Source organism: Thermothelomyces thermophilus, chromosome 4 (genome assembly GCF_000226095.1).
Source record: "Thermothelomyces thermophilus ATCC 42464 chromosome 4, complete sequence".
NCBI lineage: Eukaryota > Fungi > Ascomycota > Sordariomycetes > Sordariales > Chaetomiaceae > Thermothelomyces > Thermothelomyces thermophilus.
In genome coordinates, this window is record NC_016475.1 from 4434444 (window position 1) to 4449235 (window position 14792).

The window sequence follows — 14792 nt, forward strand, 5'->3', positions numbered from 1 at the left end:
CGTTGACAGTTTGCTATTAACGCCCAATCGTTGCATTAACGCTTGCCAGAACTTCGATGCGAACTTGGTGTCTCTGTCGGTGATCCATTCTTGCGGCCAAGCATGCACTGATGCAACTTGCCGATAGATCATGTCTGCCAACTGTTCCGCTGTCCAGGACTCCTTGTAGGGAAAGAAATATGCCCACTTAGTCAGGCGATCTACTATAGTAAGAATACTGTCGTAGATTACTCCTGTGGCCGTGTCCTTAGATTCTAGCAGCTTCGTAATAAAGTCCATCGTAACTAAACTCCATGGTTTGTCAGCTATTAGTAATGGCTAAAGTAGCCCATACGGCTTGTGTCGTGCCGTTTTGCTTCGATTGCAGATGTCGTAGTTCCGTACGACTTCCTTGACCCGTGCCATTAACTATGGAAAGTCGTAGTATTTCTTGACTTATGCGATAGTCTTCGTAACTCCTTTGTATCCTCCGAGTTTTGACTCGTGGAGTTCTCGAATCATCCATAGCTGTTGATCTTTGTCGTGGATATACGCCTTGCCTCGGTACCAGAGTTTCCCATCTTTCTCTTCCACTTCGTCAGGTACCACTGGTCCGGGTGCTGCTTAATACTGTGCCTCGTTGATCCTTTCCTCTCGAAAGATTGCGCAGCATTCTAGGAACGAGTCAAGTAGATCATCTTCCACGGGTGTCTGCGTTTCGTGATGCAGCGTTCCGTCTGTTCGTTCCTTGAACAACGGTGGTGTCGTTCCCGTTCGTCCTTCCGTGTGATCCGTTCGTCAGCTTAAGATGTCTGCTCGTGTGTTTTCTTTGCCCTTCTTGTAGCGGATCTCGAAGTTAAATTCCGCGAGGAATTCTGCCCATCGTATTTGTTATCCGTTAAGTTCCTTTGTCATCGTGAAGTATCGCAAATTCTTGTGATCCGTATACACTTATACCGGTTCAATCGTGCCACTGAGGTATAGTCGCCATTCCTTGAAAGCTTCGACAATCGCAAGCAGTTCCTTGTCGTGGATCGGGTAATTGAGACGTGGTCCGTCGAGCTTCTTTGAAAAGAAGGCTACAGGATGTAGCTTCCCTTGTTCGTCTCGTTGTCCCAATTGTCCTCCGATAGCGTAGTCTGAAGCGTCCGTTTCTACCTTAAATGACTTCTTGGGGTCTGGCAGTACCAGTACTAGGTCTTTAGTAATGGCGTTACGGATCTGCGTAAATGCTTGCTCGTGTTGTTCTTCCCATTGGAATTCAGCATTCTTCTTGGTGAGTTCGTGCAAAGGTCGTGCGATCGCTCCAAAGTTCCTAATGAACATCCGGTAGAAGTTCGCAAATCCGATGAAACTTCGTACTTCCGTGACTGACGTCGGTCGTAGCCAATTCTTGATGGCTTCAACCTTTAAAGGTTCCATCCGGATTTGTCCCGGGGATATCTCGTATCCCAAAAACACCGTTTTCCTGACGTGGAATTCGCTCTTTTCCTTGTTAACTAATAGCTTGTACGCGTACAGCGCGTCTAGCACTGCTTTCACGTGCTTCCGGTGTTCGTCCATCGTCTTAGAGAAGATGAGTATGTCGTCGAGATAACATACCGCAAATGTCGACGGGCGGATATGTCCTCTTCGAAGGTTCTCCTCCAAATATCGCTTAAGTTCTTCGTTCTGCGTCTGGCTCGTGTAGTAAATCTTGAAGAACTTCAGTCGTGCTCCTTCCTTAAGCTTGATCTCGTGATCCCATAGGCCGTGTTCTGGTAATCCTTCCAGATACTTTGGTTCGAATGCTAGGTGTCCTTCGTATTCCTTTGGTACTTCCCTAGTCTTGTCTCGTCTCTCGGTTTTCTGGTAGTATGCGAACTTGGTTCCGTCTATGGCGATGCTGGCGATTTCTCCTATCTCAACCTACTGCTCTAATTACAGTGCTCTACATTCGTCAACGGAGAGAACAGCTATCGGCGATTCAGCTTGTTCCTCCTGTCGCGATATCGATGTCGTTGTGCCGCCTCTTCCAGAGTCCGTAGTAGTCTACCTGCCACTGTCCGTCTCTTGCGGTGGATCCGTAGGACATGCCTTCCCCTGAGCATCGTCTGCTCGCGATCCTTGCGCGCTCCCCATCTCGCTAGTCGAATACGACTCCGTTCGGGGTCGCAGGTAGCCACCATTCTTCCAGCTAATGTCCGGGTTATAATCTTTATACCATAGTAACCCCAATATCATGTCTTTATCGTTACCCATATCCACAATGCTAAATACGACTGCTATAGTCTTTCCTGCCACAGTGATATCGATCGGTTCGGTCTCTCTACGTACCCATTACGTCGGAAATGGCCCTTTGACTATGCCATGCTTCCGCTTCATTCTCCAGGGTATCCGCAGCTGATTCACAAGCGTCGGCGAAATCAGGTTCATCTCTGCTCCACTGTCCACTAGTACGAGCATTTCGTGCTGTTTCCACTGTGCTGTTATCCACAATCGCTTGTCTTGCCGCCGTCGTCCAAAGATTGCGGCGATTTCCCATGTTCCTGCCGGGAGGTCTCGATATAGTGGTCTCTTACGCCAGTTCCTCCTATACTACGCTACCACTCGCCGCTGCGCGGGCGTTAATAGTTTCCGGGCCCCTCGAAGGGCCCTGACCCGTTTCCCAGGTCAGTACTGACCTCTTCGGTTATTCGGCTAATAGCGGCTTCGTCAATCGTGCTCATTTCCGTAAGCCATTAAGTGCTTGTGGCTTCCTACCATTAGGTCCGTTCTGCTTTCCGTCGTACGTGCCATAGCTTCGTCTAAAGCTCCCGAATTCGTAATTTCTTTTCGTCCGCGTAATAGAGGCAATCGTTACTCCAACACGAGTCCCATGTGTCTCGTCCGGTTCCGCAGTGCCTAGGCCAGACTCGTTTTGGAACTACCGTAATGCCTTCTAGATTACGAGTTTCGATCTTCTAGAGCAATTCGGCCGCTCTGTTTCCTGCATCGTAGACCCATTCCACAGGGCACAAGTCTCCGTCCCTGTTTTCCTGTCGGGTCGGCTAGTGATTGTTTTCGAATTTGTCGCGGAAGTGATATCGGCATTCGTGTGCCACACACTAGAACCAGGGCACTTGTGCATGTGCCTCGTGTCGCGGGTACAGTCACGTGGCGTCGCCTAGAAGGTATTAGAATTCTTTCCCGAATCCTTCCCATTGTACGTAGACCGTAGGTACTCCAATGCTAAGGTAGGAGTGTTTCTTCTAGTAGCTTTCCTACGTACGTTCGTCTTTTCCACGGTTCGCTCGCATAAACTAGTATTCTAGGTTCCGCACGTCGTTGCTAAGTTGCTGGCCGTCAAGATGCTCGGTGTAGCTATCGGGCCCATCATATGTCACGGGCTGTTCTCCTTTAATGGTTTCCACGATACGTCGGAGTTCCCTTATTTCGTCCTTTATCTCATCGCTCTGCTAGGCAAGTCGAGTCAAGCGTTCATCCCGTTCGCGTAGTTCCGTGTTGAGTCGGAAAACTTCGTTGCGGTACCATTCGATTCGTTCCTAGAGGAATAGAGCATCGGGTCCAGGTCTTTCGATTCCTTAGGTGTTGGTTATCTACAATCTATCCCGCCTCTACGTGACCGTGAAACCCCACTGTCCTAAGGCCGGGAGAATCGAAGCTAGCGGTGCATATTCTCCTGCCATGTCCCATTCGGCAAGACCTGTCTCTGGATCCACAGTGACTAGTTCGGAGTTCGGTGCTTGTTCGTCTTTACCGTTGCCGTCGTGTCCGAGACTGTCTATGTCACTGCCCTTGTCTTCGTAGCTCGTAGCCGCTACTTCGATAACGTCCTTGGTGGTTTCGTCGATGGCCGTAATTTCCTTTCCCAGGGTTAGTTTCCATTCTTTCTTCGGGCTTCGGCATTCTCGCTTGTAGTGCCCTTTCTTTCTGTAGTTATAGTAGGTGACATTGGACTTGTCTTTGGTCGTCTTCTTCTGGTCCTGCTTCTGTGCTGCGTCCATATCCATGGCTCCGGGGTGCGTCCCGTACGAAGTACTGACGTACGCTCGCTTTTTCTTGTCGTTAGCCTTAACCGTGGTTCCGTTCATTCGACCTCGTTTCTGCTGCTCTCGTGCGTAGAGTCGATCATCGATTCTAATGGCCTGCGCGATGTATTCATCCAGAGTCTCAGGCCGATCGTACTTGTACAGCTCGTCCTTGACCTTTTCCTTTAAGCCGTTATAGAACAATTACATTAACGCCTCGTCGTTAAGCTAAGACTTGAGCATGTCCTGTCTGAATTGTACGGCGTAGGAGGCTGCTAACTTAGTCTGTCGGAGATTGGCGAGTCTTTCTTACGCATAAATCTTCTCGTCTTTGTCGCCAAAAACCTTCCGAAGCTCTTCTTCGAAACGGTCGTAGGACTGAAAGACTGCCTACGTGAACGTGTCTCGGTCGTCTTCATCTTCCTCGGTGAGATAGTCGTTCCACGTAGGCTCGAACCATCTAAGTACCTTGCCCTCTAGTCTTGTAGCTATGTAGAGGACTTTAGCTTTGTCATCCGGAAACTTGTCATCATTAAGCCGGAAGTAGGATCGGAGGTTTATCAAGAATCCTGCGAGATCCTCCTTGGTTCCTCCGTATTTGCCAGGTAGTTCGATCTTAATGCGCTTCGCTTTAGCGCCCTCGAGTGCCTCGATTTTGGCGTAGGCCTCGTTAACCAACTTCTGCGAGTACTTTTCGCGGTTCTCGAGTTCCTTGATTCGAGCTTAAGCAGCCTTATCTCTCTGGTCCAACTCCTGAACCCGCTGCTAGAGTTGACCAAGCTGAGTGAGCAGCTGTTCGGCCGTGACGTCGGTAGCCATGTCGATGTCGAGGTCGAAGTCACCTCCGTTCTGAACCATAACAGAACAAAGGGAGTGGTAACAACGTGTGACGAACCCAACTCAGACTTCTTCTGAAAGGGTCCAGACGGAGGTGGATTGAGCGGGACAAGCAGGCGGGTCGTCTAAGGGATTCGGTGAAGCCAAAGGGTTCACAACAACACTTAGAGTTGTCTCTCACAGTAATCAGCAATACTTGGTATGAGTACTGTGATTGTGATTATTACCACTGGTGAACTCCCAGAGTCCACCATAACGAGTGACTAGCTAGCTATATATACACAATTGTCTGTCCTTCTTTAATAGTTATCACCAGTACCACTTCTCCTTTCACTTCGTGATTCTGCGTTGTCGACGGTGACATGTTATTATCACCAGTAAAGACCTTAGTCTTGGCGGTGATAATCTTCTGATTGGTCCGTTAAGTGATTAGCTGTCGGAATGTCCCGTGTCCTAGCTGCAGCCTGCCAAGCCGCCCATGTGCTTATTCGTGACATATAGCTAGTATTTAGAAGAATAGCTACCTATAGGCCTTTAGTAAACCTATAAGGAGGAGGTCCTCCACTAGGGCTTTCTATAGGGCTACTCTAGCTAATACTACCTTAACCTTATCTATTATAACCTCCTAGTATACTTCGAACTTCGGCTCCTAATGGTCATTTAGTTCTAGGTTATTAATATCTAATAGGTCTACTTCTAGGTTCGGAAAGAACTTATTAGCTAATGTTTTAACCTTCTATTAGTAGGTTATAAGCCTTCCTTTAAAGGCTAGGAGCTTTAGAGGATTAAGTAGTAGGTAGCTTTATAGCCTTGCCTATTACTCTAGCCTTTATAATAGGTCTAGCTAGTTAGTTACCTCCTATAATATAGCTCTCTAGCTCCTAGTCTTTATAGCTATAATAGTCTTAGCCTAGTCCTATAAGGCCTACTAAAGTGCCTCCTATATATAAGGGTTTAGGGTACCCTTATAGGCCCTTTTTACTTCCTTAGCCCTCTTCTAGGCCACTCGAACCTCCTTTGTCTACTATTAAGCTTATTTACCGCCTATACTAGCCTTCCTTACTAGAGCCAAGACTATAACTATCTCTCTAAGGGCCTCCATAAGCCTATTAAAGGCCTATAGAAGCTCCTTTAGGCCTTAGAAGACAGGCCCGGCTAGGGCTAATGCCTACTTCCCTAGCTAGAGTAAGAGGTAGGCTACCTTAGCCTATATAACCTCCCTATCTAGGCTCTTCTAGTCCTACCTTCTACTGGCTATTATAGGTCTATAGGTCCTTTAAAGGGAGACCTATAAGGCTTATAGGTGGTAATTAGACCTTCCCTATTCTAGAATATCCCTATAGGTTACTTCTAGTCTAGCTAAGGCCTAGAGTAGGTCTATTATAGAAGGCTAGCTACGTTAGTCCCCCTAAGGGGCCCTAGTAACCTAGCTATATAATATATATAAGTTAAGGTCTCACTAGTATATAAGGCTAAAGAGGTCCCTAGCTCTTAGGCTAAGCCTATTAAATAAGTCTTAGACTAGGTAATATAGGTTAAAGGTACCTATAAAAACTAGGGGGTAAGCTAGCTAAGGTAGGGCTAGTAAGTCCTATAAGAGGGCCTGCTCTCCCTTATTATTATAGACTAACTAAAGTTTAAACCCCTTCTTTCCTAGGGCTAGAAAGGTTATCGTATACTAGTTCTCCTCTATTAAATAGTCTTACTAGCTAACTAGGAATCGTTTAGCTATTATAATAGCTACCTTACCTTTAGGCTCATAAACTAGGTAATAGTTTAAAGCTTAGGGGTAATATATTAACCTTATAAATTAGTTAATCTATAGCTCTTAGATAGCTAGTAGGTTATATTTAGCTTCTTTTAGTAAGACCTTAAGGGCCTATTTATTACCTTAGATATTCTATTAAAGGATCTTAATTTATATTTAAGGTAGCTAGAGGAGAGGCTAAAGGTATAGTAGTAGGCCTTATATCCATTACCCTTTTAGCTAGTTATGAAAAGAAAGGGGCTCTAGGCTATAGAAAGGAGATATAGGCCTATTAGGTATTATATAAGGCGCCTTTAGCTATCTATTAGGCTAGGGTAAGCCTCCTATAAAGGTTTTTAACCCTAGTTTAATAATAGTTATTATCTTCTAACTAGCTGCTAAACTTGAAGGCTACCTTCTAGTATAGCTACTCTAATAGTTAGAAGGTATAAGGTCTATACTAATAGGCCTCCCTAAACTAAACCTATAAACTATAATTTGCCCTAAAGCGAGCTTCTTTTATATCTTTGCAAATACCCTACCAAAATATACAAAGCTACTATTGTTAGAAAGCTCTTGAAAAACGCTATCTAATGATACTACTTTTAACTACGTATAAGCCGTTATAGCTATATAATAGGCATCGTAAGTGTAGAAGCCAGACCTAACTATAATCTAACTATACCTTGTATGACCGTTAAAGGTTTTACTATATAGACTACCTAACGCCCCTAAATATAATGTCGATTTAAGGCCTACTGCTAAGCTACTAAGTAGAGAGGCCTATAGCTATAAACTAATTAAAGGGAGGCCTATTATAGGCCTACCTTACCCTAAATATTGAAGAACTAAAGGGTCTTATTATATAACTAGTTAACCTTATACTAAGCCCTAAATAGGGCAAGGTATAGGACCTTGCCGATAGGCTCTTATAAGGCCTTATAATTACTATTATAGGCCTAGTTCTAAACCTATAGGAACTTATAGCTAAGGAAGTCAAAAAGGGGCTCAAAGAAGCCTTTAAGGCTACCCCCTGCCCTACCTAGGCATAGGTAGCTATAGGGCTATAATAGGAGGTAATAGGCCCCTAAGGAGGCTTACTGTCGGCTAAGGCAGTGCTGTTATAGGCCTCGTAGGAGGTTATAATATAGAATATAAGCCTATAAGAGGACCTTAAAGCCTAAACCTTAGCCGAGATAGTCTAAGCAGTTAATAGGGCTTCAAGCTACTAAGGAGCTGTTACGGCTAGGAAGCTCCTAAGTAAGGATATTATAATAGTCTTTAAGGACAAAGCTACTAAGGACTAGTACTTAGCTAATAAGTGATAGGTAGCTATAGCCTTTAGAAAGGAGGCTAAGGAGGTTAATAGAGCCTATATAGTCTTAGCTAAAGGAATCCAGAAGGAAGAGCTATAGGGAGTTAGCAAATAAGACTTTAAAGGGGCTATAGGCTTATAATCGATCGAAACGGTTAAGCTCTAGCTATTAAAGAGCCTATAAAGGAAGTAGGCTATAGTATTTCCAGGCTTATAGAACCTTAAAAAGGCCTAGAAAGCCTATAATGAGGGTATAGTCTAAGATGCCTAGATGCTAAACTATATATCTTACTAGGATACCTTAGAGCTGAGGTAATGCTATAGGTATTAGAGCTTTAGCTATACCTAATGGTATTACTAATAGCCGGCCTATTATAGCTAGTATAGTATAAAGGCCTATAGGGAGGAGGGAAAGACTAGGGAGGCCTAGTACCTTACCTACTTTAATTAGCTCTCTTATAGGTATATAGCCTATAGTAGCTCTTATATAGCCTAATATAAGGGCTGCCTAAAGAAAGTTAAAGCCTAGGAAAGGGCTAGGGAGGCCTATTAGTATAGACCCTAAACCTTCTAATTATTAGAGTAATTTTATTAAAAGGTAGCCTTCGAGTTTAGTAGCTAGCTAGAAGATAATACCTACTACTAAACTAAGGTTAAACGCCTTTATAGAAGGCCTACCTTAGCCTAATAAGTAGCTAGGAACGCCTTATATAATACCTAATAGACCTATATCTCCTTCCTATAGCCTAGGACCCCTTCCCTTTTATAGCCGGCTAAGGGGGTAATGGCTATAGAGCCTATTACTATACCCTTGGCCTCTACTCTAGCTACCTTAAATATAAATTAAGATCCTTTAGTAGAATATCTAAGGTAATAAATAGGCCCTCGAGGTCTTATTAGAGGAGGCTAAATATAACCTATTAGCTATCTAGGAGCTATAGATTAACCAATTTATAAGGTCAAGATATTACCCCTAGGCTTCGAACTACTACTTAGCTTATACGCCTAAAGGTAAGGTAACTATTCTAATAACTAAACGGTTCCTAGTTAGCTAGTAGGACTATATAGTAAAGGAGAGCTAATATAAGGTAACCTTTCTAGCCCTAAGAAAGGGGGGGTTCGAACTCTAGTTAGTCTATAATAATAAAGGGGAGCAGGCCTTCTTATAAGACCTACTAGCCTTAACTTAGCTAACCTACCCCCTAGTTCTTATAGGTAACTTTAACTTCTATTACCTAGTCTAGGACCTATTTAATAGGCTTAGCTTGGAGCCTAGGGACATTATATACTAATAGGACCTTAACCTATATATATTATATAGCTAGGTTACTAAGGTCCCTTAGAGGGACTAACGTAGCCGGCCTTCTATAATAGACTTACTCTAGGCCTTAGGTAAACTAGAAGTAACCTATAAGGATATTATAGAATAAGGGAAGTTTAATTACTACCTATAGGCCCTATACGTCTCCTTCTAAGGGACTAGTAGACCTATATTAGCTAGTAGAAGGTAAGATTAGAAGAGCCTAAATAAGGACATTATATAGGCTAAGGTAGCCTACCTCTTACTCTAGCTTAGTAGGTAGGTATTAGCCCTAGCCAGGCCTATCCGCTAAGGCCCATAGGAGCTTCTATAGGCCTTTAATAGGCTTATAAAGGCCCTTATAAAGATAGCTATAGTCTCGGCTCTAGCAAAGAAGGCTAATATTAAGCTAATGCTAACCCTCCAAGGCACCACTTAGCACCTCCAGAACTAAACCTCCGTCTAGTCAGATAGGGAAGAGCGTTAGCTCAAAATATCTAGGGCATCCGAGTATTCGCGGTCACAGTAGGCAAGTCCGACCATCTAGACGACAACGGCGATAAAGGCAGAGGTAGCGGTAGTGATATCCCTCTAGATAGACGTAAAAGAGTCTACTTATATGGAAAAAGATCTCCTAACTTACAAAAGAAAGAAGAACTATATCTTGTCCTTTAAATCTATTAAAGTAAACGAGTATTAAAAACTATCTATTATCCTTATCTCTCTACTTACTTGCCTTCTATTAGTACCCCTAGATAGGTAACCTCTATTTATATCTATCGTATATAATAAAGTCCTATAGAACCGGAAAAATGAAACTATAGCCTATATCCCTTTAGTTATATTAAGAACTACTAGCCCTAGTTTATACTTCCCCTTCGAATTTGCCTTAAGGCTTTTACCGGCGAATTTAGACTTAAAACCTTACTCGCGTTCCTTATAATACCTAGCCTATTTAGCTCTACTATTACCTTTAGATAAAGGCCGTTTCTTAGATACCTAACGCCTTTACTAGGCTTTTACTTTGGTATTTAGTGCATCCTACCCTATAAACCATAGTAGATACTTAGGACCTAGCTCTAGATCTTTAGGTCCTAAACATTTAAATAGTAGAGGCTATATCTATTTAGCTAGATTATTGTTAGGATAACGCTAATAACCCTATCCTTTCTTAGTAGCTTAGGTTAAGCGTATCTCCTATATCTATACTAGCTTACTTAGCTTCGTCTTAGCCTAACTAGGCGGCCGTCATATCGCTAAAGGCGCCTACTTAGCTAGCTACTACTACTATAACCTCAGAGGTTTTCCTTAGCCTTCTATAGCTATAAGTTACTCTTCTACCTATTCTATTATATACTAGTAGATAGCTATCTTTAGCTTATAGGGATACTTAAGTACCTATTAGAGTAACTAAAGCAGCCTAAGTCCCTTAGGCGCCTTACTAAGGAACCGTTAGATGACATTATCTATAGGAACCCGACGATCCTTTTTCGTGACTAGTTACTCCTTTATCGGCAGCAGGTTATCTTCTCTTTCCTCTATCCGGACAGAGATAACTAATTTCGCCTATCTTAGGTATAGCTATAGTTATAAAACTAGTAGCCGATAAAGTAGCTTATCTATAGGCTACCTAGGTAATTAATGGGGATAGATATCCCCCTAAAGGTTCTTTGGCTTTTCTAGCTAAAGGGAGCTATTAGGTAGATAGCCTAGAGCTATCTAGATTGTTCTAAGCTAGAGCATTAATATCTTGTTCTTGGCCTCTGTCACTTTTAGCCCTATATATAGATGGCCCTTCTGCTAGGGGGGCTTAAGCTATACCTTATCTCCCTATTAAATCTCTTAGAAGTAGAAGTAGTAGAACTTAGCGACCTAGACGCTATATTCTTACTAGCCTTTCTACCTTAACATCGCCTATACTATTGGTTAATATATATAGCCTTTAGGTAGTGGAAAAAGAAAGCTAGGGCGAATAACTATATCCTATAGAGTTTTAAATAGATCTTTTCGACTCTATTTATTAGAAGGATAGGAGTCTATATAATAGAGATAGGACTCTATCTAGTTATATATAGCTATAGCCTAGTATAATTATCGTAAGTAGTAAAGGATTACCTAGAATCGTTTTCTAGCTATATCCTTCCATTTTTATGAAGGTAATGCTAATCACTCGGGCTTTAAGTCGCTAACAGCCTCTAGAAAGATATAGATATATAGCTTATAAGCTACTAATATATATTAAAGCAAGTTTAGGAGGTCGTAACTATTTAGGTACTCCTTTCTTAATATAAGCCCTTTAATGTTTTATAGGCTTATAGTAATATTATACTAACACTAGCTAAAGTATATCTTCCCCTAGCTATATAGCCTAGTATATAAGAGGAATAGGTAACTAACGATCTACTTATTAGTTTCTAGACTGGGACTTGTAAGCTACTCTAGCCTCCTTACTACTACTTCCCTAGGGTAGGGAATAGGCCTAACGTATAGTTCGTTAAAGAGCTTCTAGGTATTACCGCTCCCTAGGTAGTTAGCGATTTCTTCCCCCAGAACCTAAGTCGTAAGGAGGTACTAAAGAAAGAGCCTTAGGGTTTTAGGATCTTCTCCTAGAAGGAGTAAAGGTAGTCCTATACTCGGTTGGCTCAGCCCTCTAGTCAGAGGGAGAGGAACCAATCCTTCTCTTCTTCTTTGATCTAACTCCCTAACGTTATCCCTATATATGTTTGCCGTCAGGAGACTTATGTAGAGTCGCTTAAAACCTAGACTACTAATATTCGGAAAAGAATTACTTAGAGGAATACTTACCTAATGGTACCTAGCTATCTGACTAGGCAGAGAAGACATTTTGTTTAGCGTTTTTACGAGTCGGCGATTTGTGGTTTGTAGTTATTAGTTATAGAAAAGAAAGAAGAGGGTTAAGTTAGGGGGTATTTATAGACCTTCTAGTTCTACCTAGATGCCTTCCTTATCTAGTTATTCTAGGCAGCGTTTACTAGTTCTAGAGCTATCTAATAGGTAACTATATTAGCCCTTATATAACTAGGTTATTCTTTATTATAACCTTAGGGAATAACCTTGACTTACGTTTTATCTAGTGGTAATAAAGAAGTGTAACCTCTTATGTAATAGGTTATTCTAGCCTAGGTATATCTTCTTCAAATAGAAGTCTAGTGGTTCTAGTGCCCTAACTATTAAACCATTTAAAGGATAAGTATCCCCTATTTCTCCTTAAACTTCTTCCTACTTTTCTACCCTTCTAACTAACTCTTGCTTACAATTATCTTCCTCTGCTTAAATGGCTAGTACTACTTCTTCCTATATTACTTCCCCTTCGAACTTGCTATAAGCTCCCGCGAGCAAGTTCGACCACTATATCTACTAAGAGAATTAAGCGCTAGAGATATAAATCCTCTATCTAGGAAGATATAGAAATCGACAAGGATACTAAGCCTATACTTCCTTCTATAACTAACTAGCCGGTAGATTTAACGACTACCTAGGATAACTAGTTCCTTATACCTCCTAAGTTTATATAGGTAGTAAGAGTAGCTTACCTAGAAGATCCTCTAATGCCTTTAGACTATCTAGAGGTAGCCTTAATATAGTACTAGTATAAGCTATTCCTTTCGTACTATAGATTCTTCTTCATTAAGCACCCTAAGATATAGGTAGTCCTATACATTCGCTAGGAACTAAACCTAAATCCTAACGCCTTAGAACGGATGTTTAGAATCCTAAGACTTGCTCCCACTTATATAGATTTCTTCCGCGCTTATAAGGGAGCTCTAGCGAAGCGGTTATACCCGGTTTTTATAGACATCAATAACGGTAGTCCGTTTAGCCGATAGATCTATATTATAGTTGCCTACTAGGCTCGAGTCCTCGGTTTGTTTATCTAGGTATTCGGAGATATATAAGAATAACCCCCTCCCTCTAGTTAGAGGAAGAGCTAATTAGGGACATAGGAATCCTACGCCGTGCTAGGCCTATAAGCAGTCCTACCGAAGGTCGACAACTAAGGTTACCCTTCTAAGGAACAAGAAGCCCGTGACTATCTATACTATATAGCTATTCTATAGCTATATTTTAGTAGGTCCCGTCCTAGACGGACGGTATAGAAACTGCTACTAGAGTGACAAGAAGTACTTATAGGAAGATATAGTTGACAGTGGTTCCTAAGATCCTAACCCTTGGCTTGTAGGTTAGGCTCAATTTGACCTTAATAGCTAGCTAAAGAATGTCTAGCTAGTAATGTAGAAGAAGGGCTCTTAGATTTTAGTAGATTTGGAAGGTATAGTTTGGGATCAATAGGCAGCTTATAAATAGGGTAAACGACAGGTATAGGTAAAGAGCTAGGAAAAAGGGGCAAAGGCGGTGTAGAAAAGGGGTAAATAGGGGTGTAGTAGTAAAGAATGAATAGAAGTAAAATCGAAGGGGTTAACTTATATTTCTATTAATAACGTAAACATTAGAATCTAGGTAGTTTCCCTCTAGTCAGTTCGACTATAAGCTCTTATTGTTATTATTATTACTCTTAGGCTTTAGATCTAGTAAGTCGGTCGCTTAGTTATAGTTACCTAGTTCGGCTAGGAGCTTCCTCTTCTATTACCACTTCCTTAAGCGCTTCTAGTTACAAAGAACCTACTTAGTTCTAAGGGTTCTACTTGCTTAGAAAACTATCAGATCCGTTAGCTTTAAGCTAAACTCTATCCCGCTTAAAAAACTTCTTAACGCGATTTATAGTATATAGTATCTATATAGTTATACTATTAAGAGTCTCTAGGTAATAGATATTCCTATTCCTAACTTCCTAGACTTAGTATAGGCTATACTACTAATATTAGAGTTTCCGAAACGAACTTATATCGATCTGCCGAATATTATTGTAAACTAGAATAAGATCGCCTGCTTTGACTTAGGCATTCTTAGCTCTAAATTTATAACTATAGGCTTTATTTCGGCGCTTAGCTATTTTTCGTCTGGCTTTGGTAACTTTCTTAGTAGTAACTTCTAGATCAAATTCTATATCGAGTAATACCTTAGTATAGAGTTCTAATAATCGTAGATGGGCTTCTACTTGATTTTCCCTATCTAGTCAGATGGCTACGGAGTCCTAGTAAAGAATTTGCCAGGTAAGGATATCGTTTTCGATTAGGCTAATAGGATTATAGTTATAGACGAGGTTAAAGGGTAAGCGGCTATAGCTATTTCAAACAGTGATTTAGTTAGTATATAAGATATAGGGAAAAAGCTATCGCTAGTTCTTTCTAGTCCTTATGGTTATCTTTGCTAGGGTAGCTATAATAGGTATATACCTAGCCTTACTAATACTATTAGCCCTAGAGTTATAGAGAGAAATGATAACACGTTTTACCCCTAGTTCCTCTAAGATAGCTTTTACTTCCCCTTTAAATTTAGATCCCCTATTAATGACTATAACTATTAGGAGTCCCTAACGAAGGAGAATATTACGGTTAATAAAGTTCTTTACTACTCTAGCTAACTTATTAGGTAGGACTTTGGCTTCTATAAATCCTAAGAGATCGTTATACGCCTTGAGGAGGAAATAGGGCTTCCCCTTCTAGTTAGAGGGTATAAACTAGA

General features: G+C 41.6%; 2 protein-coding genes across 2 annotated transcripts; both read right to left on the bottom strand.

The window, feature by feature from the left end:
• Positions 1 to 1587: 1587 nt before the first annotated feature.
• On the bottom strand, positions 1588 to 1743 carry MYCTH_17759 (uncharacterized protein; the record flags this gene model as incomplete). The annotated part of the gene is made up of 1 exon (XM_003664627.1): positions 1588 to 1743. A coding segment is annotated over one exon (156 nt), but the record flags the coding sequence as incomplete, so codon positions are not given.
• A 1832-nt stretch (positions 1744 to 3575) lies between these two features.
• On the bottom strand, positions 3576 to 4847 carry MYCTH_2128489 (uncharacterized protein; the record flags this gene model as incomplete). The annotated part of the gene is made up of 5 exons (XM_003664628.1): positions 3576 to 3824; positions 3912 to 4172; positions 4251 to 4293; positions 4384 to 4711; positions 4766 to 4847. 5 exons carry the CDS (start codon positions 4845 to 4847, stop codon positions 3576 to 3578), a joined length of 963 nt encoding a protein of 320 aa, XP_003664676.1.
• Positions 4848 to 14792: the final 9945 nt, after the last annotated feature.